Source organism: Canis lupus, chromosome 13, assembly GCF_003254725.2.
Source record: "Canis lupus dingo isolate Sandy chromosome 13, ASM325472v2, whole genome shotgun sequence".
NCBI lineage: Eukaryota > Metazoa > Chordata > Mammalia > Carnivora > Canidae > Canis > Canis lupus.
The window spans coordinates 29,376,909-29,403,112 of NC_064255.1; the positions used below are offsets into that span (position 1 = coordinate 29,376,909).

Consider the following 26,204-nt stretch of genomic DNA (forward strand, 5'->3'; position numbering starts at 1 on the left):
GCCGTGAATGGGCAGCATGAGCAGCATTATGAACAGGGCTCAGCAGAGCTGCCCCAACATGTCACGGCCTCCAGACCCTCAGATATTCAGAGCTTCTCTCCCTCATTTGCCGTATCGGTAAACTGAGGATATTACTCAGCTATTAGAAATGACAAATACCCACCATTTGCTTCAATGTGGATGGAACTGGAGGGTATTATGCTGAGTGAAGTAAGTCAGTCGGAGAAGGACAAACATTATATGTTCTCATTCATTTGGGGAATATAAATAATAGTGAAAGGGAATATAAGGGAAGGGAGAAGAAATGTGTGGGAAATATCAGAAAGGGAGACAGAACGTAAAGACTGCTAACTCTGGGAAACGAACTAGGGGTGGTAGAAGGGGAGGAGGGCGGGGGGTGGGAGTGAATGGGTGACGGGCACTGGGGGTTATTCTGTATGTTAGTAAATTGAACACCAATAAAAAATAAATTAAAAAAAAAAAACAGGGAGCACTAAGTGTGTTAATATGGGTGGAACACACGGAATAGTGCCCGATACAAAGTGAGTGCTCAGTAAACGTGAGCGGTCACTGGTGCTGACTTCACCACTCCTTACCATTTTCCTCACAAGAAATTGGGGCCCGTCTGTACGCGCATTTGTTTTTTAGGGATCAAGAGCCCTATAAATTGAGAGTCTATGTTTTGGGAACAAACATTAACATTCATAGCAGAAATCATTTTTAAGCTTTTAATAATTGTATCTTTGGGGAAGGTGCATTGTAGCCACCAAATGACAATGAAGAGAACTATAATAAAGCTCAAGACAGCTGGGGAGGTGGTACCTTTGGTTTGTGGGCTCTCTGCGGCTGTCCACGGTACTCTTCCCAGACTTTGAGGTTGGTCGCCAACCTGTGATTATTCCATCTACCTGAAATAAAAATACAACACATACTAAGTGGCACATTACTCTCTGATGTATCCTCAAAAGTATATTCTCTCTCTCTCTCTCCATATATATACATATATTTTATACTTTTTTAAGAAGCCAAAAAATTTTAATTTTTGCTACATATTCTATAAAAGAGTCTAACTTTAAGCCCCTGTGTGGTATGAGAAAGTTATATCACAAATTGTATCTTGCAAAGCCACAAGCTATCCTTCATTTGCCAAAGGCCAAGCAGGGGGAACAGGGTGAATTAATTCATGCAACAAATATTTTCTGAGAGCCAGCAACATGCCAGACACCGTTTGCGGTGGAGGGGATACAGATGTGGTTGAGACACTGCCTCTGGGCCGCCCCGCTCCGCGCACCTGCTACAGTAGAACGCCGAGCTGGTGGGCAGGGTCACGCCTCTGCAGGTGAGGGCCATCTGCTGCCCTTTCTCTGTTGGGCTTGAGACTTTACTTGCTGCACAGCAGTGGTCAGATCCATGGGGAAACAGACTAGGCTTGGACTTTGAGGGTCTGGTCACCACCCCTACTCCCATCTGCCAGCTCAGGCAAGCATGCTAGACTCACCATGCATGTTCGGGAAGGGAATCGGGAGCACCGAGGTAGCCTCAACCTTAAACCAGATTTTCCCATCCAAGCTTTATCAAACCTCTGCATCAGAGTGCTGGCCGCTTAATCCGGTTATTAGATGGGGTAACTTGTTTCCCGTTTGACTAGCGATTCTTGATTGTATGCCCCACTGGTCAGAGCCCCCAGAAAGCCTATCCCGTTGTTTGTCACATAAACTTTTGAGGAAATGAATGGTGAACAAAGAGATGAAGGAATGTATCCTAGTCTGGGGTTGAGGGTGGGCTATAGCATCAGATCTGGTGAGGTGAGGGGATCCCTGGGTGGCTCAGTGGTTTAGCACCTGCCTTTGGCCCAGGACGTGATCCTGGAGTCCCGGGATCGAGTCCCACATCGGGCTCCCTGCATGGAGCCTGCTTCTCCCTCTGCCTGTGTCTCTGCCTCTCTGTGTGTGTGTGTCTCTCATGAATAAATAAATAAAGTCTTTAACAACAACAAAAAATCTGGGTAGGTGAGTGCTTGATGGATAACCAGCTCTCAATGGCAATCCCCCTATGTTGTGGTATGAGACCAGTGTTTTAGACAGTGCACTGGTACATTTATCTATCATATTTTACAATTGAATCCGTTTGTGTGTGTGACTTAGTACAGCTCCCTTACACAGAGGAACAAGCACACAGGGAACATGCCTTTCCCTTCCCATACACTCCTTGGGAGGGCCCATGTGCGATGCAGAAAGGAAAGATCTGCTGAAGCTCCACTAGTTCAGTGTATGTGCTGAATACCTGACTGGGAAAAAAATACCTGTAAGTACCACAAATGGTCTGTGCAATGGCCAGGCTTTTGTTGAGACCCTGCGAGGAAAGGACAGTGAATATTGGATGTGCCATGGATGCGACATTTCAAGTCTGGAAGAGTTTGCTCAGAAACATTTTAAAAGAGGTACAGTCTGCAACAAAAACTTATATAGAAGAATACTATGGAGGAATCAGCCACTAAAGCTACCAATGCAACGTTTACTGAATAATTAAAGGAGGTGGCTCATGGAAAGGTTTGCCCAATGAAGCAGATTCTACTATCATCAAACATGTTTTTTTGTTGTTGTTGTTAATAATGTTTTATTTGCTAGGTGTTAAACAATATGAATGTCATAGTTTTGTTTTGCATTAATTTCTTGCTGGCTAATGATTGATGTTATATTTCCAGACGTTGATGTTGGTAAGGTATGAATGTTTACACTATTTTTATTTATTTACTTGGGGGGGGTGGAGAGAGAGAGAGAGAGAGAGAGAAGGAGCAGAGGAGGAAGCAGGTTCCACTCTGAGCAAGGAGCCCAATGTTGGGCTAGATCCAGGGACTCCAGGATCATGACCTGGACCAAAGGCAGACGCTTAACCCACTGAGCCACCCAGGTTCCCCAGTTTATACTATTTTGATATTAAAACTTAACTGGGTGGAACTGGAGGGTATTATGCTGAGTGAAGTAAGCCAGTCGGAGAAGGACAAACATTATATGTTCTCATTCATTTGGGGAATATAAATAATAGTGAAAGGGAATATAAGGGAAGGGGGAAGAAATGTGTGGGAAATATCAGAAAGGGAGACAGAACGTAAAGACTGCTAACTCTGGGAAACGAACTAGGGGTGTTGGAAGGGGAGGAGGGCGGGGGGTGGGAGTGAATGGGTGACGGGCACTGGGGGTTATTCTGTATGTTAGTAAATTGAACACCAATAAAAAAAAAAAAACTTAACTGGGTTCCTCCTTTTCTTTAACTGAACTAGTGTGATAAATACAAATATTCCTGCCCTCACCTCCCTGGCCTATCCTTATGGACATGGAAACACTTTTTAGTAGCTGAGCCCAGTTCTGGTTTATTAAGTCATATTAATATCAAACAGGAAGGAAAAGATACACCTGAGGGGAACAGAGGGAGAGGTTGTTGATGTTAGGGTGATGAGAACTGGCCCCTTCCTCCTGCAGTGTCTCAGGAAGGCAGCAGGACCTCTGGGAGACATGGCTGCATGGTTGGGTGGAGGAGCATTGTCCACTAGAATTTTCTGCAATGATAGAAATGTTCTGTGCTGTCCAACAAGCATCTGAAATGTGGCTAGTGCACCTGAGCTACCAGAGGTTTAATTTTATTTAAATTTACATAATTTTAGCTGACCAAGCTAGAAGAGATGAGAACATGGTTACGGTGAGCCCCAAATGCATATGTGGGCTGCCCGATTCTTCTTCAGGGTGAAGGACATCCATCCACACCAGTTACCCCTAATTCACCTGTGGCCCTTGACTATGTGTCCTTTACAGTTCTGGAAGTCTCTGCCCCTTCCTCAACATGCCTGGGACCTGGCACCCTTACAGGATTGTGAGAACTTGAAGCCTGTATCCCAAACTCTCTGATCCCTGATCAGGCTGCTGGCTCAGCTCTTCCCTCCCACTCACAGGCAGGTGTCCCGAGGGCACGCCCTCACAGACATTCTGCACGGTCATCTCCTTCTCAGATCTGTTCCCGGAGAGCAGGGGCACCTTTGCATTTATTTTTTAATATTTTAATTATATTAAATGAGGCCAATGTTAGTCAAGAATCATTAAATTGCAAGTTTTAAGAAAAAAGCTCTTGAGCCAAAAGTACAAATTTTATATTGCTTCACGTTGTAAATGCACTAACAAGAATGATATGCATAATTAGAGTCTTAAAACACCCCGTTTCTAACACTGTTATTTGTCACATAATAAGCTCAGACAAAGATTCACTGTGTTTATGGAAATGCAAATAGAATCACAAATTTGGAACTTTTCTTCACAGAGAATTTGCTGCGCACCAGAATCTAAATGTGTTTCTTATTTTTAAAAGATATTTTCAGCTTATTTAGTTCCAAGGATTCTTTTTAAGTTTAAAAGTTAGGAGGAACTAAGAAATCAGTAAGAAAAATATTGACACTAGCATTCCTATTAACACCAAAAGTCGTCTTAAACACCAATATTTATATGAACGGCAGGCAAAGCACTTCTGATGAGATCTGATTTTCCCCAGCAGAGGACTGCAGGTTCAGGTCCTGAAAAACTGCTCGTGGTTCTCCTATTATACCTGCAGTGCTGCCACTGCTCTTTCTCTAGGAAGTGATGTTCATCGACACTAAACATCTTATTCATTTGTACTAAGTGTGTTTAGGGATGACTGATGGACGAGCTGTAAGGGCCAAAATATGTTCAATAAATTAGATCTTGGGGGCCTAATGGTTTCCTGAATCCATACAAAGAAATGTAATCAGCTTCCTGAAAATTCAATTGTGGGACAGGCACAAAGGTACAAATCAACGTTTAATGATGTGGTATTACTTTAATTCACATAGAGTCATGCAATTTCATGCAGTTGAAAGTTGAGAGTGAACATGAAGGTAGTGACCAAGTCCCCTTCTCTGCAGGAGGCGAAAGTCCCCTCTAAGGCTTTCCTGGCAGACGACTTTCCAGCTTTTGCTGAAATTTACCCTGGGATGGAGTCTCATGACTTCCTGGGGCATCACCCAGGAGGGAGACAATCTCCCTCCACTTTTATGTTTTATTTTATTTTATTATCTTTATTAATGAAAGGCAGACTGTCCATTTCTTTGGATCTGCCTGATTTGGATGCATGCAGTGCCTCATTTGGGTGTATCTGGAGTCTTGGAAGCTTGACTACCCTATGTTCTCCTACAAATGGACCTTGAGAACTTGTCTGGAGGTTATACCAGGGGAGCACAGCTACTCCTATACCCTTGACCGATGAATGGTCCTTCTCCATCAGGGAAGGTCATCCTATTCCACTGAGCACGAAGCTTTGGGAGGGACGCACATGGAATGGTGAGGGAGGAAGGGGGCACCCGCCTACCCAGCCAGATCAGCTAAATCAATGTGGTGACAGATGTCATAGTTGTATCACCCTTACATCCTATTTTTTTTTAGTGTACTTTATTTTTTTTTGTTTCAAGTTTTTATTTAAATTCTATTTAGCATACAGTGTAATATTGGCTTCTGGAGAAGAATTTAGTGATTCATTACTTATATACAAACACCTGGTGCTCATCACAAGGGCCCTCCTTAATGCCCATCCCCCATCTAGCCCATCCCCCACCCACCTCTCTTCCGGTGACCTTCAGTTCGTCCTTCATAGTAAGAGTCTGTTTTACACTTTGCCTCACTTTCTCCCCCGTGTTCATCTGTTTAATTTTTTAAATTCTGCATGAGTGAAATCATATGATATTTGTCTTTATCTGGCTGACTTATTTCACTCAGCATAATACCCTCTAGTTCCAGCTACATCATTGCAAATGGCAAGATTTCATTCTTTTTTACAGCCGAGGAATGTTCCATGGTTGTCTTGGCTTTTTCCATGGACCTCTACTTTAACAAAATGAATGTGGTTGCTTTTCCCAGCTATAGAAATCACTAAGACTATGAAACCCAGATTGTGTGCACCGGGTAAAATTTAGTAAACAGACACAAGAACGAGAGACCCAGCTCTTGAGTCTTATCTTCAGGTTGAACCATAGAAATTACCAATACCTGACTTTTTGACCTACAAAACAGTGATTTCACATGGTTCAACTTTTTATTTATATGAAGCTGAATAAGAATGAGCAAACAATCACTCGACTCCGGGTGAAGGCTTGCTGTAGTGGTAAATTAAAAGAGCACATGAACAAAGAAAAAGGAACCTAAACCAGAGATATTTCTTGAGGAACAAAATATAAAACAATCTTTTAATTTTTTCTTCTGGGAATTTACCCTGGTTTCTTAAATTATAGTCTTCAGGAAAATCAGAAGTAAATTGCTCTTTTCTTGGATTTTCACTTTGTAACACAGTTTCCACTATTATCTCCATTAAATCTTCTCAAGGAATATTTACTGAGCATCTAGTATATGCCAAACGTAGGAGTAAGTGGTAGATATGGAAATGATGGATTGAAAAATTATCCCTGAACATCTCAGGAGACATGAAGACACACAAGCAATTAAAATACACTGGAGAAAGTGCAATTGAGGCATATATGCATACACTAGTGTGGGAGCACAGGGGAGGAAGGGACAGGGAAGGCTTACTGGAGGATGTGAGGTTTGATATGAGTTTTATAGAATAAGCAGGAATTTGCCAGAAGATGGAGATTATGTAGGGAATGAAGAGCATTTCAGGTAGAGAAAAAGCCTTAATAAAGACAGGAAGGTAAATGACCACACAAACTAGCACAGAATGTTGGGCAGATATAGGTGGAAACAAGGCAGGCAGAGGTCAGGTTTCAGGAAATTTTACTTTAAGATCCTTGGACTTTGCACAGGAGGTGATGAAAATCTCTGCATTTTTTTTTCAACTCAGCTGAAACAGCATTATTCTCAATGTACTCTTATTTTCATTAGCCAAAGTGTGTGGTGTTAGCAAAATTATTAAGTCCAGTGGAATGGCGGTTTTTGAAAGAAAGTGCTTCCTTCATCACTAGGTAAAAATATACTTTTTTTTTTTTTTTTTTTTTACTATTACAGTTCAATTGCTTCTTCCTCACCCCAAACTTTATTCTGAAAATACTAACGGCATGTAATTTTGTTGGGAACTGGGTAAATGTGTGTCCTGGTCCTCACATTTATTGTCAGAATACTTACTTGTCAATTGCTGGCTAACTAATCTGCTCTTCTGGGCTCCTGTTGGCCTGTCAACTACGGGTATACGTGTATATTTCTCTAGCTTCCCTCTGTCCCCCAGGAAGGAGGTTTTAGAGTCTGCATCCAGGATCACCTAGCACTTATCCATCATCTTCGAAGGCATCATTTGCATGAAACACAATCCATTACTCACAGTTTGCCCCTGCATAAGGAGAATATGAAAGTTCAAATGGAGATTTGCCCTTAAAAGAATTTAACCCTAATAATTGACTTTCATACTCTCCAGGCTAAGCCTCTGTGGTATTTTAATGAGGATGTGATATGGAATCCAAACTCACAATGCAGGTGCTGAGCCTGTTTGCTGCTGTATCCACTTGTTGGCCTGTTTCTGCTCCACTCTGGGGAGATGAAGGACATGGACCCTCCAGGCCTCATTACCCAGCTTCCCACGTTGCATGGCTTCCAGCTGGGTGTGCCCATCGAGAAACACTGGAGGGAGGTTGGTGGTCTAAGAAAGAGGCTCCAGGTGCCTCTCCCACAGTCCCTACCTGCGTGAATGCCTCCTCCAGCAGTGGTAGAGTGTACTCTGTGGCTGCCCAAGAGGCCTCTGTGGTTCTGGTTTCTTTCAGGTGACGCTGATGCGTGGTTTCCACCATCACCACCTCCTCCCTCTGTCCTGGGAGTGGAGGTAGCCACCTGATGTTATGGGTTTCTGGGTGGTCTTACTCTCCCTTCTTTGGCATCTCAGATCTTCTATTTTCCATGTAATACATTTCCTGATTTACTCCTATGTGGCACATTGCTGTATATACTTCCTATATATTTTTTCAGTACTTAAGTGTTTCCTGACTTTTCATTAGACCCTTAACTGACTTACTCCCTGTTTCTCACACCTCAGGGTACTTGTTAAAACACACATTTCCACAACAACTAATTAGTACCTGCAGATAGTGGCCTGGGAATCTAGTTTTTTTAACAAGCTCTGTCCAGGTGATTCTTAAGATCAGGCAAGTTTTGAGAATAGTCTTACTGATCCCAGGGTTTTTCTGGATGCGATTCACAAGCCACACTTATGGGATGTGCTAGGGAAAGCCATTGGTGGGTTTTAAGCATAAGAATAAAATAATCTGATTTATGTTTTAAAAAAGGTAATTTTGGGCAGCCCAGGTGGTTCAGTGGTTTAGCGCCACCTTCAGCCCAGGGCATGATCCTGGAGACCAGGGATCAAGTCTCATGTCGGGCTTCCTGCATGGAGCTTGCTTCTCCCTCTGCCTGTGTCTCTGCCTCTCTCTCTCTGTCTCTCTGTGCCTAATAAATAAATAAAATCTTAAAAAATAATTAAAAAGGTCATTTTTTCTTTTGTATGGGGAAAGGATTAAAAGGTGGAAAGAACGGAAGTGGGGAAAACAGGGAGCAGCCTTATGAGGTGGTCAAGCTAGAAGATGACACTGGTGTGGACAAGGGTGAGCTGGGAAGACAGAGGTAGTTACTGAATTCAAGATGTGTTTGGGTGGTAGTGCTAACCAGCTGTACCTGTGAGGGTAAGAGGTAAGTCGAGGACACCTTCTAATCTTTGACTTGGACAACTGAGTATATATGATGACGCCATTTTGCAGGGATGACTGTGGGAGGAGCAAGTGTGAAGAAAGAAATTAGGTGTTCATCTGGCCATTTGAAACTAGTCATGCTGATTTATGCATTCAATTGGCTTGTCAGCTGGTGGCTACATATAAAATATCTTTGGTTCTAAAGCCTATACAATTTGCTAATATTTACATTTTTTATTTTCCAAATAATATTTTTTATTTCCTTTGATGTTTAACAGCATTTTAGGACAGCATTTTGAATTCCTCAATTTATTTATTGGTTTACTCTGTATTTAATACTTAATATTATATCTATTGACTCGTAATTAAATGTAATTTCTATAATTCTTTCCTTTGGAAATGAAATGAGGTTTCATAGGGTTTCATCTATTATGAACTTTTAAAATTATCTTAATTATATTGTTCAAATAATAAATGGTTTCACTTTCTGATGATCATAAATTTATCAAAGACAGAAATTGGAGCTGATTCTGTTTATTCTTGTCTATAAGACCTTGTGCTTTACATACTTAAATAATGTACAATCTAATGAATATATGGCAATTGGATCTTTATTTTATGTAATATTTTTATTATTATAGAATAATTCTTCTATCATGTCTGATACTCATTTTGCCATAAATACTCTATAAATTTTGGGCAGCCCGAGTGGCTCAGTGGTTTAGTGCCGACTTCAGCCCAGGGCGTGATCCTGGGGCCCCGGGATCAAGTCCCACGTCGGGCTCCCTGCAGGGAGCCTGCTTCTCTCTCTGCCTGTGTCTCTGCCTCTCTCTCTCTCTGTGTCTCTCATGAATAAATAAATTTAAAAAATATTTTTAAAAACTCTATAAATTTTGTTACAATCACTTATTAGAGCTTTGTCCATTCTTTTCTTTACCTGTCTCCAGTCTTTTAGTTTCAGGTGTGTTCTTGTGAACTGGACAGCAAAATGGATTTTATGTCTGTTACTTTCTTACAAATTTTCTGATTTTGTTTCTTTCCTCATGTCTTTCTATTCCTAACTGTATTCACTTTTGTTTTCATTCATTTTCTGTAATGCTTTATAACTTACACATTTGAATTCCACTAATTTTCCCTCAAAATATTTAATATTAAATTTAATTTCAACACAAGCACAGCACACTGTTAAGATCTAAGTGTGAGACCTGAAAATATAAACATCCTACAAGAGAGCAGAAGCAGCAATTCTCTGACGTTGGTCATAGGAACATTTTTCTAGATATGTCTCTTGAGGCAAAGGAAACAAGAACAAAAGTAAACTATTGAAACTACTTGAAACAAAATGCTTCTGCACAGCAAAGGAAACCATCAACAAAACTAAAAGGCAACCTACTGAATGGGAGAAGATATTTGCAAATGACATATCCAGTAAGGAGTTAATACCCAAAATATGTAAAGAACTCATTCAGCTCAATACCAAAAAAACAAACAATCCAATTAAAAAATGGGCACAGGACCCAAATAGACATTTTTCCAAAGGATATATCCAGATGGTCAACAGAAACATGAAAAGATGCTCAACATCACTCATCAGCAGGGAAATACAAATCAAAACTACAATGAGCTAATCACCTGTCAGAATGGTTAAAATCAAGAAGACAAGAAACAACAAGTGTTGGCAAGGATGTGGAATAAAAGGAAACCTCATGTATTGTGGGTGTGACTGCAAATTGATACAGTCACTGTGGAAAACAGTATGAAGGTTCTTCAAAAAAATTAAAAATAGAAATACCATGTGATCCAATAATTCCACTATTGGGTATTTACCCAGGGAAAACAAAAACACTAACTTGAAAAGATATGTGCACCCCTATCTTCATGCCAGCATTATTTACAACAGCCAAGACAGGGGTGCCCGGGTGGCTCAGTCAGTTAAGCATCTGACTCTTGATCTCAACTTAGGTCTTGATCTCAGGATTGTGAGTTCAAGCCCCATGTTGGGCTACACAAAACAAAACAAGAGCCAAGACATGGAAGCAACATAAGTGTCTATCAATAGACAAAAAGATAAGGAAAATGTGGTATGTATACATAGTGGAATATTACACAACCATAAAAAAGATGAGATCCTGCCATTTGAGACAAAATGGATGGACCTAGAGGGCATTTTGCTAGTGAAATAAGTCAGAATGGGAAAGACAAATGTTATATATTTGGTGGTTATGAATGTGTTCATGTTTGTTCTCCCTACTTCCAATTTCCCTATTTTCATGTTTTAATCTAAGTTTTAAGACACATGATTTCACTCATCAGTGGAATCTTAAAAAAGCAAATGAATAAGCAAACAAAAAGCACAATCAGACTTATAAATACAGATAACAAACTTATGGTGGCTGCGGGGAAGTGGCTGGGGGTTTGGGCAAAATGGGTGAAGGCGAGTGGAAGGTATAACCTTCCAGTTATGGAATAAATAATTCACAAGAATACAAGGCACAGCACAGGGAATACTGTCAATGATACTGTCATCATGATGTAACGGGACAGATGGTAGCCACACTGGTGGCGAACACAGCATAACGTATAAACTTGTCAAATCACTAAGTTGCACGCCTGAATTTAATGTTACAGTATTGTGTGTCAACTATACTCAAAAAAAGTTCAAGGTATATATTTGGTGGTTGTGAAAGTATTTATACATGTTTGTTCTCCCCACCCCCATTTTTTCTTATCTTCATGTTTTAATCTAAGTTTTAAAAATCATACAGCTTTCTTTTTACATCGTCTTCATTACTTCTTTCAAGGAAAATAACCTTTTGACTCCTTTTGAAACCTCATTCAAAAACAATAACCACTGTTTCTATAAGACTATTGAAATACTGGAGAAAGATGACAGCATCTCAGTAGTAGAAGGCTAATGGGTGAGGGGGTAACAGGAACTGAGAAATGAGAAGCCCTCCTTAGGTTTTCTGTTCAAGCAACATTACAGGAGCTATAACAGACTCAGTCCTGATTCCACGAGAAGATATCCCCAGGATACCTAATGCAGTGCAAATCCTTCTTTTTCTTTGCAGTTCTAAGAACCTACCAGAACACACAGTAGGTACTCATTAAAATATATGGAATGTCTGAATGAATGGATGGATGGATGAATAGACAGATGGTGACTATAGAACTAATAGAACTAATAGAAAAGACCCCCTAGAGCAGCCTGTTCCCGTCTCATGTCTACAAATGGGGAAGAGGCAGGAGTTCTATGAGAGCTGCAGCTTCTTGCATGCTGGGCCCTGTTGGTGCTGGGTCTAATTGGAGGAAAAGGTATTTGGGGAACCTTAGGAGATCCCATAGCTATAACTATGACACTGGTCTCTGAGCCAGTAACAAAATTTCAACTTTAAGCCAAAGGGAAAAGAACCCAGTTATGAAGAATCTGAGTCTGTCTGAAACTGAGACTCAGGAACCGGGGCGAGGACAGAGCTGGGTCTGCAGGAGGTCATGGTCAGTGGATTCATCAGGGAGGAGACAGGAAGAAAGCCCCAGCAGATGCACATCATTTTTTTGTCTCTTCCACAGTAATTCACACAGTGCTTTATTTGTACTAAGTGCTTAATAAATCTTTGATGAATTGAATAAATATTTTGATTAATTAAGAATTTAGTAATTGTCTGAAGTTTTTCATAATTTGACAGAAAGTCTTCTGAGTTCTAGTGCCTTACTTCCATGTGTGGCAACACACACACACACACACACACACACACACACACACACACACACAAATAATTCCCTCATCTGATAGGAATAACTTCCATATAATTTATTTATGGGTGCGGCATGTCTTTTCTCTACCACCATTGTGCTCAAGTATATGCATGCGATGTGCTCACCCATGCCTCAAAAGTAATTTCTGAGCTTCCTAAGGTTAGATACTAACCGATGCTGATGTGAGCCACTTGTCTGATCTGAGGGCAAGGGAGTTGAGTCCAGTTACTGCGTGAGCAGTACTCACAACAAGGCTCAGCCCTACAACTGAAATAGACATCTCCAGCCAATCCTATATCAACTACAGAGGAACTGGGTCATTTGCAAAGCCTCTACCTTCTTACATATTTCTGGTATTTATATTTATTAATTATCCAGAGTTCTGGTTCTGAACATTCAAAAATGGGAAGTTCAGACTCCCAAAAAGGAATATTACTAATGCAAAACTTCAGAGCCAATATAATTTTTAATTTTCCTCTAGCATTAGAGGAAGTTTATATATATCCAAATTCATTGTTGATATTTTAATAACTTCATTATTTCTCTACTGTGCTCTGATTGACTTTACTAAGAGAAGCATGTAATTCATTGAGTCTAATAAAAAAGATTTCTTGAAAGAAAACAAGATCTTTTTTCTATTTAAAGAAAGATGATTAACCCACAATATTAGAAAATACATAAATTACCAGAGGCATGTTATTTAAAAATCTTTGAACAGATGAAAATATCTTTATAAGTTAAACAGTTTAAGGTATATTCTATCTCAAACAAACATATACCCCACAGCAAAAAAAAATTATATTTTGGAAAAAATGATCAGAAAAATAAGAAGGATAAGAAGATAAGAATACTGGCTTTGGTTCCAAAGACACCCAAGTAATCTGAGGAAAATTTTAGAAGGTGCAATTACTGACATTTATATGTAAAATCAATATGACAGTTGCATAAGACAGTTACATGGCTCTGAAATAAAAGTAGAATAAATCTAACTATCAAATGGTTCCTCCAAAATTCTTTTATACTTGTTAATGCAATCTTATCTGACAGCTCCCCATGGATGATCATCTTCACACAACAGCCTAAAATTGAAAATGATATTTTATTAAGTTAGGACAAACATCAAGGATGATAATGATGTTTCAAAAGAAAAGAAAATATCCTTTTACAATCTTGCTAGAGATAGTCTCAGTGGGAAATATCCTCTATTGACATGAAAGAGTTTATGGTTATTCTTGCCAGCAGTGGTTCAGAATGCTGGGGCTTTTATACCACCTCCTGCTCCTCACTCCTACCATAGGGAGAAGCCATCAGCCCGATCCTCAGGGTTGGTGTAATACTATTCCAGTTCCATCCCCCCTTAGGTAGAGTTATCCTGAGGTTTGTGTTTTACAATATCTCCTAGAGCTTTCCCACTGGCGTAGCTAGCTTGATAGAGCACTCTCTATTGGCAACCTTCTCTTCCCTACTTCCAGACCAGCAGTCCCTTATTGCCCAAGGAAACTGCTGTACTCACATCCCTATATTAGGTTCTACTTCTAGGAGATCTCATATTAAAACAGTGTTTTACAATCTGTATCTCACAATTTAATATCTATGATAAGTGGCACTCGCAAGGTTCCCCTCAAGGAAGAAAAGCAGCAACCCAGCATAACCAGATTCCAAAACACTGGTGGGGTTTCTACTGGATCCCATTCAAGTCTCTGTGTGAGCCTAATTTATCTTTGACTATGTGTTTGACGCTTATTTAAAATATATATGTATAGTCAAGCATGGTACTCATCTGAGACTACCTTCACTCAAGTTCAAGGCTCAGTTTTAGGGCCATTTCGATAGCCATTGGGATAGGCTGCTAGACCTTCTGAGGATTGGCTGGCTTCTTGTTACCTTACTCCTAGGTTACATTCCCTCAGTGTCATATCCTAAAGTGGGTGTGGTTTACTGGCCCCACCCATGGACTTGGACTTTTTTCTTCTCACCTGTGTGACCACTGAAAGCCATTCCTTCTGGATCAGCAGACAGTAATGTTCACTATCCTATTAGGCATTACTACTGTTAAGATCTTTAAAATATATAGTCCATCTTCCTCAGTTTTGCTCAGCGTGATTATTGTTCCTGAGGACCTTATTGGCAGCCAGCAGATGATGTAGCTCTAGATGTCATCTAAAATCATGAGCTGAGATAAGATTAATGTAGGGAATGAGTTTACAGAGAGAAGAGAAGGGGTCCCAGAACTGAATGATTGACAGGCCAGCTTTCCTAGATCATGGCATGAGAAAGAATCTGCAAAGCAATAAGTAGTCAATGGCGGAGGACATCCAGTGAGCAGGAGTATCTAGTGACTTAGAAAGAGAACCAAATGAAAGCAGGGTATCTAACACCAAGTGAACAAGTGTTTACAAACAGAGGACCGATTGTGGTGAAAAACACTTCTGAAAGGACAAATCAGAAGATAAGGGCTGACAGCTGGGTTAGTTATGCGGAGGTGACTGGAGACCTCAAAGAAATATTTCCATGGAGGGGAGGCAGGAGGGTGAATTCCTAGTTGGAGTTGGTTTTAGACATTACGAGGAAAGAATTGAAGCAGCAAATACAGGTGTCTGTTACATGAGTTTTGCTATAAAGCAGATGAGGGCACTAACTAGAGGGGGATGTTTTTATTTTGTACCATTTTGTTTTAAAGAAGGAAGATGTTTTAGCACGTTTTCTAATGTAAGAATGCAGAAAGGGGAAAATCAATGATCAAGTAGAGAGAAGGGAAAATTGTCAGAGAGACAGGAAGGTCTTTCTAGAGTCAGTAGAAATGGGATCTCATATCTGTCTGGAGACTTTGGATTGATCACAGAGAGCTGGTTCACTGAATCTGCAAAGCCAGGGAGGCCAAGCAAGGGAAGATGTGACAGTTGGAATATGTGGAAATGGCCTTTTGCTGCTTCTGTATTTTCAGTGTTAGAGGTTTGAGAAATGAGCTGAGGAAAAGAAATACCGTTCTGAAAAAGTATAAGTATGAATGGAACAGGAAAACCTAGCAGGATGAGTAGGCAGCCCTTGCTTCAGACCCACTTGAAATTAATAATCAGAGAATAAAACTAAGTTTCTACTGGGCACACCTGAGTATATTTGGGTAGAGGGAAAGTGCTGAGAAATACGTGTCCAACTAATAATGAGACTTTTTTAGGATCGTGGTCTGTAATGTTGACCCCAATATGTGACCTTCACCTCCAGTGCTCAATACAGCAGAATCAAGGAAGATGTTCACCAACTGAAGCTGTAAATATAATTTGCTGTTCAGTTCGGATAGCAACTTCCTTAATCTCAGTTAATTATTCTGAAAGAACACCCAAAGGAAATCATGAAGCATATTCTTGGAGTGTTCCTGTAACTTGTCAATTGAGAGTCTAGATGGGAGTTTAATTTAATGACTTGAAGCAAGCTTCTCAGTGAATACAAAATTTCAGTTAAATCTTGTTAAGCTGGACTGTAATGAGATCATTTGCCAAATATTCCCAGGCTGATGGTGGTAAGATTGTTTATTTATGTATAACTTAGTCTGACCACACATTTAAGAAAACATACTGAAGACCAAGCATAAATCCTGAGAAAATGTGATGGGGGATAATCCTGCTCAAAAGAGGATGGAAATCATATGTATGGTATCCATAAATAAGCCTCAGAAAATACATAGCAGTTCTGGAGAGAAGGCTACCAAAAAAACTTCTGAGGGACATAAAATAAGAATAATAAATGGAGAAACATACATTGTTGAAAACACAGTTTTGATTATGTAAATATATTAATGAATTCCTATAACAATCTATAAATTCAATGCAATTTCAATAATAAAAAATGTTGATTAACAGAGAAAGGAATACTATTAATTAATGGAACATTAGTTGCCACTAACAATGAGTAACATGAATTAACAGGAATTCATGGTGTATTATGTCCCAAGCTCTTTTCACATATGCAAAGCTACATGTTAATTTGCATAATCCTCAAAATAACTTTTTGTGGTATGAATTATTGTTAATGTCATTTTATGGACATGGAATCTGAGGCACAAAAGGATTAAAAATTATTTGCCCAAGGTCATACAACTGCTGAATAGAAGTACCAGGGTTTAACCTGGGTTCTCTGACTCCAGAGCCCCTTCCCTTAATTGTTTCACTTGCTTCTAAATTGCAAGGACAACAAAAATCCCAACAGCATTTTTGGAGACAGAATTAGATAAAATTATTTTAAAGTTAACCTGAAATAATACACATGCATGAAATAGTTGGGGGAGAGAATAATTAGGAAGGATATTCAGGTTCCAAATATTAAAATGTATTTTAAAGATGCATTTAGGGTATTTACTCATTGAAAAAAAATTTATTGGACACTTTCTCTTTGCCAGGCTCTGTTCTAGATGCCAGAGACAATAAGCGCAAGGGTCCTAAGGTAGAAGGCTGCTTGTCATGTTTGTAAAAGTGCAAGAAAGCCAAGATGGCTAGAATGATCAGAAAATAAAGTGGTAAAAGATGATGTCAGGGATGCCTGGGTGGCTCAGTGATTGATGGCTCAGGGATGCCTTTGGCTCAGGGTGTGATCCTGAAGTCCCGGGATCGAGTCCCACATCGGGCTCCCTGCAGGGAGTCTGCTTCTCCTCCCTCTGCCTAGGTCTCTGCCTCTCTTTCTCTCTCTCTGTGTCTCTCATGAATAAATAAATAAAATCTTTTAAAAAATTATGATGTCAGAGGGATGATGGCAGGGGGAGGTTATTAGGGCACTTTGCATTTAACTCTGAATGAAATAGAAAATGTGATTTGGTCTGACTTACATATATTGTACAATGATCATGCTGGCTGCTATGCTGAAAAAAATGATTACTAACTCCTCTCCAAAAAAAGAGTGAGTTCCTGGTTGATAGATGACACCCAGGAGCCATGTTTCCTGACTGGATACATGTAACGTAATAAAAGGCTACACGCACTGGAATTCAGATGCTCTCTACCACTCCCCAAAGCTAAGACTAGTGAATAAAAGAGTGCCTGCAGATAGAAAGAAATGCCACTAGTCGTGGAATGGGACCGAGAAAAACCTCATGAAACAGAATGTTTCCTACTCCTCTGTTACATGGGCAGTTGATCTATTGCCTGATGCTACCCTTCTGAGATGGTCAGAGTGCACCTTCATCCACTACCACACTCCTCACTGCAAGCCAAGGCATTGACCCTTGAAGTCATGGTGGAGGAGGTACAGTCGGGGATGGCATTCTGAGAGATAAGGAACCCACAAGTTAGATTACAAGGTGGTGGGTGGAGACAGAGGAATTCTAGCAGCATGCTAGCGATCGTGATATTTGTGTATTAATTACATCAATCCACAGGATATAGGCTCAGCAGCAGATGTTGGGAGGCATCAGGCATTGTAGGTAGCATGAGGGGAAGGTCTCTTAAAAATGTGGAGCTGAACTGGGAAAACCCTGTGGCATGTCAGCAGCAGAAAATGTAGCCATGACCCCTGTGACAGGGAGCAGACTTGGTGAAACTCGCCTAATAGCACCCTGTCTGCACAGATCCAGCCTCGTTTAGGAGTAAGAGAAGAGAGAAAAAAAATTAATTTGACATCTATGACAAAATGCTGAAGGAAGTGTCTAATAAGAAATATCTTAGGCACCTGGTAGATTCAATTACAAATTTTATGTCCTTGGAAAATGTATACAAAGACCATCCTTGAATTTCCACAAATAAACACATATAATCATCACAGCGTGGACACAATCAAATAGGTCAGCCCTTCGCAGTATCCTTTACAAATATATTTTTTAAATATTTATTTATTTATTTATTTATTTATTTATTTATTTATTTATTTATTTATTTATAAGAGACACACACAGAGAGAGAGGCAGAGACATAGGCAGAGGGAGAAACGGCTCCATGCAGGGAGCCCAATGTGGAACTCAATCCCAGACCCTGGATCATGACCTGAGCCCAAGGCAGATGCTCAATCACTGAGCCACCCAGGTGCCCTGTCTTTTACAAATATTTTCACAAAAAGGAAAAACTAAATATCAAATCTGATCTTCTTTTCACTAATCTAGAGTATCTGAATATTAAAAACTACTGATAGGCCACAGCAGATATCTCTGCAGGTACTAGGTTATCAATATGTTAAGTACTGATAACATTATTTTATGAATGGATCAAAACTGTACCTAAGTGTCTACCTGATTTTTACAAGATGCTTTAAAATTCCAAGGTGTTGCCTCGCTAATTATATAATGCAGGCCAGATCCAGGCAATTCTACAGTAAGTGAGAAGCCTGGACACATAATTAGCTCAGTGGATTGAACTTCAGGACTTCAGAAGTTTCTATCATTAGGAATTATGAAGATGTTAATTTTCAGTAACATATACTTTTAATAATAACCACAATAATTACAAGTTAGAGTTTTGCATTTTTTGATAATTTTTAACAAAAAGTTTTTGTTATTTGAACTTTAGAGTCCTTGCACGAAAAACAACTAATTTGGGGCAAGAAATTATTCTCCAAAGGTTGTTTTCATGATCTTTTAGTTTCAGGTGTGCAATTCAGTGGCTCAACAAACAAGATCCTAGAGGAGAGCACGGGCAGTAACCTGTCACATCAGCCACAGCAACTTCTTACTATGTATGTCTCCTGATGCAAGGGAATCAAAAGCAAAAATAAACTATTGGGACTTCATCAAAATAGAAAGCTTCTGCACAGCAAAATAAACCATTAAAACTTAAAGGCAACCTATGGAATGGGAGAAGATATGTGCAAATCCCATAACCGATAAGGGGTTAGTATCCAAAATGTATTTAAAAACTTACAAAACTCAACACCCTCAAAACAAACACTCCAACTAAAAAATGGGCAGAAGACATGAACAGGCATTTCTCCAAAGAGGACACCTAGGTGACCAATAGACACTGGAAAAGATGTTTACCATCACTTACCCTCAGGAAAATGCAAATCAAAACTACAATGAAATATCACCTCACACCTGCCAGGATGGCTAAAATCAACCTCACAAGAAACAACAGGTTTTTGGCAAGGATGCCATGAATTCCCCTATCTACCTTTTAAAAGTGATAATGATAGAGATATATAAAGGAATGGTAAGAGGAAGTAATTTAATAATTAATCATTTAAAAGAATTAAGGACAGAGGCAACATACATGGATGCTATTTTAGCACAGTAGTCTAAGACCTTAAAAACATATACCTTAAAGGAAAAATGTCATTCATGGTTTATTATTGAGAAAAAAAAATAGAACCATTCTGAGTCCTTCTATGTAAATGATCTTATCTTCAACTACACACTTTTAGAATACTTTAATGAGTCATTTTTTATACTTTTCATGTGTATTTAACATGAAAAATTTAGACAGATTCAAAAACAAAAAGGATAAGGGAAATAGAATGCTATATTTAAAAGTTTCACAAGCAGGGACAGAGGAGGCTTTCTGATCAATCACCTGGCACTCTGCAGAAGGTGCATAAATCATAGCTCTTGATTTTCTTTTAGGAAATAATGGTTATCACTTAATCTTTGGTCTTTTAGCTAGAATGGAAGTTTTGGTTTTGTTTTGTTGTTGTTGTTGTTTTTAAAGAGAGATTGCAGATCATAGTGCCAAATAAATGTGTCCATCAGAGGACTGGGGTAATTAAGTTATCTCTTTGATTCCCCTATAGGCTATTCTAATTAGCATACAAGCACTTCCTTAATTCGCTGTAGTCACCAAGGACAATGTGATTCTGACAGTTGTGTTTGTTATTTTGCTGCCTGACAGCAAATTGTATTTGCTGTTTTATTGACGGAGAGTAAAAATACATAATTGATTACCCATAATCAATCTGTTATAAATCTGGCTATGGGAAAAGGAAGGATTAATAAATCATTATAGAAACGTTCTGGGTTAATCAAGTTTGTTCTCTGTGGCAGCCACTCATTGCCCTCATTCTCCTGTTCTTCTTCAAGAGCATTTGACTGGCTTCTCTACTTTTCCCCTTTGAAACCTGAGTGACTGGGGCACAGCTGACCCCACCCCAGGTCATGGGATGAGACGAGAGTAGCCAAATATAAAATAATAGAAACCAAACAAAGTACTATCATCCCTTTGGCCAGAGATTGGTTTCAGTGCCCAAGGCTAAGCTAATCAAGACTTGTCGAGCTTCTCAACTAAATTGGCCTAATTAGTCCAGAGGAACTCTGGTTCCACAGTGTTGAGAAAGCTCCTCTCTTTGTGTCTTTTTCTGAGCTCTGTTTGTCAATCTTAGTGAAAGGTAAGGACATGATAGAATGTCACCCCAATGGCTGCTAGTGCTCCTCTCAGGAAGGAAGCCAGCTAACATTGGAAAGGCCCTGACCTGCCCCTGCCTGAGCCCTCCTACCTCCTCATGTCTTGTTACTAGAGATGGGACAGGTCTTTATGGTTAAAAGTGGTGGTGCCTGCCCCACTTGGAAGAACTATGGGATGTATACACCCCCACTGCTGCTGATACTCTGGCTGCAGAGGCAGGAACCACCAGTGCAGTGATGGCAGGATGGGTGCCCGTAGAGCCCACGTGCAGCCTAGTCTCAGACCTTTGTTCTCACAGGTCCCAGTTCCCCTGACTGAGCTGAGCTGAGTAGATTTTCTGGCTCTCTCAACTGAAAGAAGTCATCATTAGCCCTGATAGGTCAAGTTTCTTCAGGAACCAAACTATCCAGACTTGACATCGATCCAAGTGACGTTGCCTACCTTGGGCATGCAGATCACCAAATGCCCTGTTGTCTGAGATCGCTTAGCAGAGCTGCTGTCAGGTTTGACTTCTGCAGGAAGGACAAGCTGGAATGGCTGAAAAATAAACAGGAAGCATCACAGAGTGTGAATACATATAACGTGAGAGGGTTACTTCATGAGGTATTTTCGTTACCAATTCGAGATTCACCATTCCATTTTTAAAAACATGCTTAGACTTAGTAGGAAAAAAAATAATGTTTGGGCTATGCTTGATATGCATGAACTATTTTTACCTATTGTAATGAATGGTCTAAAGAACAGTCATCAATCACAAACAGTGAAACAGCCGTTGGCCCATTTATGTTAACATGGCTAATAATAAAGAATTTATAGATAAAGCGTCTTGTTATAAATCATCAACATATTTTCATTTTAAATCCTTCACATGACTCCTGTGAATGCTCATAATCAGCAAAAAATAGCTTTTCAGAGATGCCTGGGTGGCTCAGGCGGTTAAGCAAACGACTTTTGATTTTGGCTCAGGCTATGATCTCAGGGTTGTGAGATGAAGCAATACTTTGGGCTCCAAGCTGGATCTGGGGCCTGCTTAAGATTCTCTCTCTCCCTTTCCCTCTGCTCTTTTCTCCTGCTTGCGTTCTCTCTTTCTCTCTCTCAAAAAATGCTATTTCAAAAATAATAAGATTACAGCTACTATGAATAGAATCATTGGCAATTTAAAGTGGGTATATTATTTAAATATGAGTTCAAGCACAGGTTACCACAATATATAGCCACTTTGTTGGCTTTGAGAGAAGTACTAACATGACAGACACAAGTTAAAAATGGTAATTTCATTGAGCTTCACAGTGGTTAGTCAGCAACCATTCCTGCTGTATGCCACTCCCACTGTATAAAATCACATGTCTAAAAAAGAGCTCTCTTATTGGGCTTCTTTTCCTCTCTTTTCACATCACTTTAATAACTTTTGAGGCAACCTAGCTTAGTTTGAGGCTTAGCTTTTGAAATTGTAACAGTCTGCCCATTATGCTTACCTTTCCTTTGACCGTGACTCGCACGTAAGTTGGCTGCACATCAACATTGATCAAAGAGGTGTCCATATACCTTGTATCAAAATGAAACGTACAAATCTTACAATTTTCAAAAACAGTAAGTTGAAAGAAGGGCAAATAAAAACTAACATGTACAGAACCGTTTTAAATGAAAGAAGCTTACAATTTCCATGCTAAACAGGTCTTAAGGAATTTATCTTACACTAATCCCTAAACCAAAGGAAATTCAATAAATCAGCAATTTCATTTTTAGACCCACTTGGCATTGATTGCCCCAACCTAAAAATATCTGCGGCCTGAAACGCCAGAGGTTTGAAAAAAAAAAAAAAAAAAAAAAAAAAACAGCTTGCCATGTACTTTCATGAATATTTTAAGCCCCTATGACTGACATGAATAGCCAGGAATGCTGAATCCACGACACTTGGGGAAGCAGCTCCTGCTTCCTTAGCTGCCCTCCCTCCCCTGCAGCTGTTCTGCAGCTGCCAGGACAGCATCCCAGGAAGAAGACTGGCTCTGCTTCTCCCTGCAGAGCCACCTCCTGCTGAACAAGCAAAGCCTTCCATCTATGGCCCTGACCCCAGGATCAGGGGGCAATTGCTCTCCTTGACTTGATGAGCAAATGAAAGAGTCGGGCTTCATCTCGCTTGTTTAGACAAATAATTATACGTTGTATAATTGCACATTTAAAAATATTGATCGTGAACATGAGCAAATGCAGTGATGATTCAAAAATCACAAATGTTAAGGCAGAGAGGACAATACCAGGGCTACGGGCACAGTCTACAGTCACACGGGAGAGACTGTGAGGAAGGGTCTCTACCCTTTCCTGCTCTGTTACCTCAGACCACGTTCCTGAACTGCTCTAAGCCTCAGGTTCTTCATCTGTAAAATAGGATATGAAGTGCCCAAGCCCTGAGATTGCTGTGAAGACATGCAAAGTGCCTAGTCCGGAGTTGGTGTTCAGAGCTGGTGTGAAAAAAGCATCATTCTTTTATATTTAATAAGATTTCTTGTAATAATAAAAAGCATCAGCAACGTTTCCTAAAGCCTCACGTTGAATATCTACAACATTAATGGATCACATCTTCTTGTCCACACGTAGGGCCTCCTAAAGTGTCCATCTGCCCCCACATCCAAGGTCTCTCCCCGTGCTGGTTTCCTCTGCCTGAAACAATCTTCTGCTGGTGCTCTGCAGAGCTCACAGCTTCTCACCCTTCAATTGTCAGTTTGTATCAGCAGCTTCCCTGACCATCCTCAGCACTGCCAACCACCAGACTGCACACACCATTGGTCTCCACCGCTGAACTCTGGCCCTTTCTGTACAGCACGCTTCTCCCTTGGTAATTACTTATTAGATGCCTGTCTGTTTATTGTCTGCCTTCCTCTGCAGAGTCATAAGCTCTAGGACAGCAGAGACTGTATCCAGAATGTGCCAGTTACAGTCTCCCTATACCAGGTACATAGCAGGTGTTCTATAGATACTTGCTGGATAAAGACAGGAAGCATATACGAATGAATGAATGAATGAATGAATGAATGAACTTAATTTTCATATAAACATCCATGTGCCAATGAAGATCACAAGGAATTTAGTTTCATTAGTTCAGACAGAATCATGGGAAGAGAAGGATTTTACTACCTAGACAGGAAAAATCTCACCATTCCTTGAAAAAGTATGTGATGGGGAAAGTTTTCATTTGAGGACTGAATATGAAGGAGCCAAGAAGCTACAAAGAGAAAGGGGTACACATTCATTAAATTCCAGGAATATGGCCTAAACATAGAAAGGACTTAAAAGGATGAAAGAATGTTTAATGAAACACAACAGAAAGGGAGCTTGGGTTGCTGCAGGGACAGAGGACATGGAATCAGCTGGAGAAGAGCCAGAAGCTCTTATAAAGCAGGTAGGCTGGCAGTGCAGGGGCAGAAGAATTAACAGGGGTGTCATGGGGCATCTTGGCAAGAAGAGGAAGGTGCACACTAAGAATTAGTCCTTCTTCACAGGAGCCAAAGGCAGAAACAACCAAATGCCATCCACTGGTCAACGGATGAACAGAAATGTGGTCCAGCTGTACAGTGGGATACTACTTGGCCACAAACAGAGGGGAAAGTCTGACACATGCAACAACACAGATGAACCCCAAAGACATCACACGATGTGAAAGAAGCCAGACACGGAGGCCATCAGTGATTCCACTAATCCGAAGTATTGGGAATTGGCAACGCTATGGAGACTGAAGGCAGATTTGTGGTTGTCGAGAAAGGAAAGCAAGGAATAAGTACCTAATGGGTACAGGTTTCCTTTCTGCAGTGATGAGAATGTCCTGGAGCTCGGTGGTGGTAAGCCTGCACAGCATGGCAAAGTCACTAAAGCGCCATGAATCATCCACCTGAAATGCCTGCCATGATGAACTGTAAGTGTCGTGTATTTTATCACAATTAAAAAACAACATTGGCCCTTGGCCCATGAGTACATGTCCTAATGTCCTAGCTCCTTGGATTACTGTATTTACTTTGACAAGACTTATGCTCTGAAAATTTACTCGGTTTTAGATAATTTCAGAATAACAATCCCTCTAACTCCACTGGGTTTACTTGGAGATTAAAGAGAGCACCCAGAAAAGGCCTTCAGATCAGAAAGGACTTCATTATAATTCATGCATACAAATGTTCACTGACTCCCAGTACTGGTTTTCATTAATTCGTTCACTCAGGCATTCATTCATTCATTCATTCATTCACTCATGTTGTGCCAGGTGCTAGGTGCGGGTGTTGGTGCTGGAGAGACAAGGAGGGAGGATCAAACAAATGAAGTTCCTGCCTTGACCATGCAGTTTTAAAAATACAAGTAAATGTATGGTTTTGTCAGACAGAAATCAAAAAGCATGAGAGGTGGAAGGAGGTGCTGGTGCGGGGAGAGGCACTGTCTTCTATCGGATGGTGGGCAGAGAGGCCTCTATAATAAGGGACCTCTGACCAAAGGCCCATAGGAAATGAAGCAGCAGCCATGTGCGTACCTAGAGTGACAGCGGTCCAGGCAGAGGGACACATGGGTGCAAAGCCCTGAGGCACTGGTGTGCCCAAAGCGGCTGGAGAATGAGAAAGATGCCTCGTAAGTGGATACTGAAGTAGGAAGCATGAAGGACTCATAGAACGAATTTGGAAGTACTCCATCTCTTTCTATCTTTCCAAACAGCTTTAGGAGAATAGGTATGGTTTCTTCTTTAAACGTTTGATAAAATTCCCCTGGGAAGCCATCTGGCCCTGGACTCTTGTGTCTTGGGAGGTTTTTGATGACTGCTTCAATTTCCTCCCTGGTTATTGGCATGAAGGACAGTGAGCCCAAACCTAAAATCCTCAAGGAATGAGACAGGGTGGGACAGCTGGGGCAAAAGTATCTGCTGGAGATAAAGAAGCTACAGGTTGCACCCCTAGGTCTCTAAAATCGGGCTGAAAGATGGGGAGGGGCCTCACCTGAGGCTTAACTGTAAAGTGCTTTGGAAAAGCACTTTACACAAAAGCGCAGTGGCAGTAGGGAAAGCCGAGGGGGCCTGTGGTGTCAGCATGAGTAAGCAGCAAAGCTCTGAGAATTATTTAAAATCTGCCTTAGAAAAAAATACTGCAGAGTTCATAGCCCTGGGATTGTGGGTTTATTTACTTCTGTCTTTGTTTTAATTTCCACGCTCTTTCAAATTACAGTAAGTTCTTGGTCTTAAAAAAAGGAGGACTTCCTCATTTGGCAAACCAAATTCCATTTCAAAATACTTCAGAACTCAAGAGATGGCACTGAGAACAAAACAGAAAGAAAGGACATTAAGTAAACCCATAATAAGATGTCTTTACCTATAGACAGCAAGGTCCAGGATGAACTGGTTATGTTTTTCATCATCTTTCAAGGAGAAGTCAAGTCTAAGGAATAATCCATTTGGGGGGAAAAAGAGACAATAGCTTTAGCAATACAGTATA

The 26,204-nt window shown here is 40.3% G+C and overlaps 1 protein-coding gene across 4 annotated transcripts in view; it reads right to left on the reverse strand.

Annotated features, from left to right (window-relative positions):
• Positions 1 to 26,204, reverse strand: part of DNAAF11 (dynein axonemal assembly factor 11) — a 70,633-nt gene that overhangs the window by 6,079 nt on the left and 38,350 nt on the right. For 2 of the 4 annotated variants that reach the window (XM_025450487.3, XM_025450489.3), the window contains 4 exons: positions 26,082 to 26,147; positions 22,221 to 22,290; positions 21,187 to 21,282; positions 823 to 908 (listed from right to left, as the gene is read on the reverse strand). In XM_025450487.3, coding sequence (XP_025306272.1) covers positions 823 to 908; positions 21,187 to 21,282; positions 22,221 to 22,290; positions 26,082 to 26,147 — 318 coding nt within the window. Of the gene's footprint in view, positions 1 to 822; positions 909 to 13,488; positions 13,516 to 21,186; positions 21,283 to 22,220; positions 22,291 to 26,081; positions 26,148 to 26,204 lie in introns of those variants that run through there. The other 2 variants (XM_025450490.2, XM_049092741.1) reach the window with 2 other exon arrangements.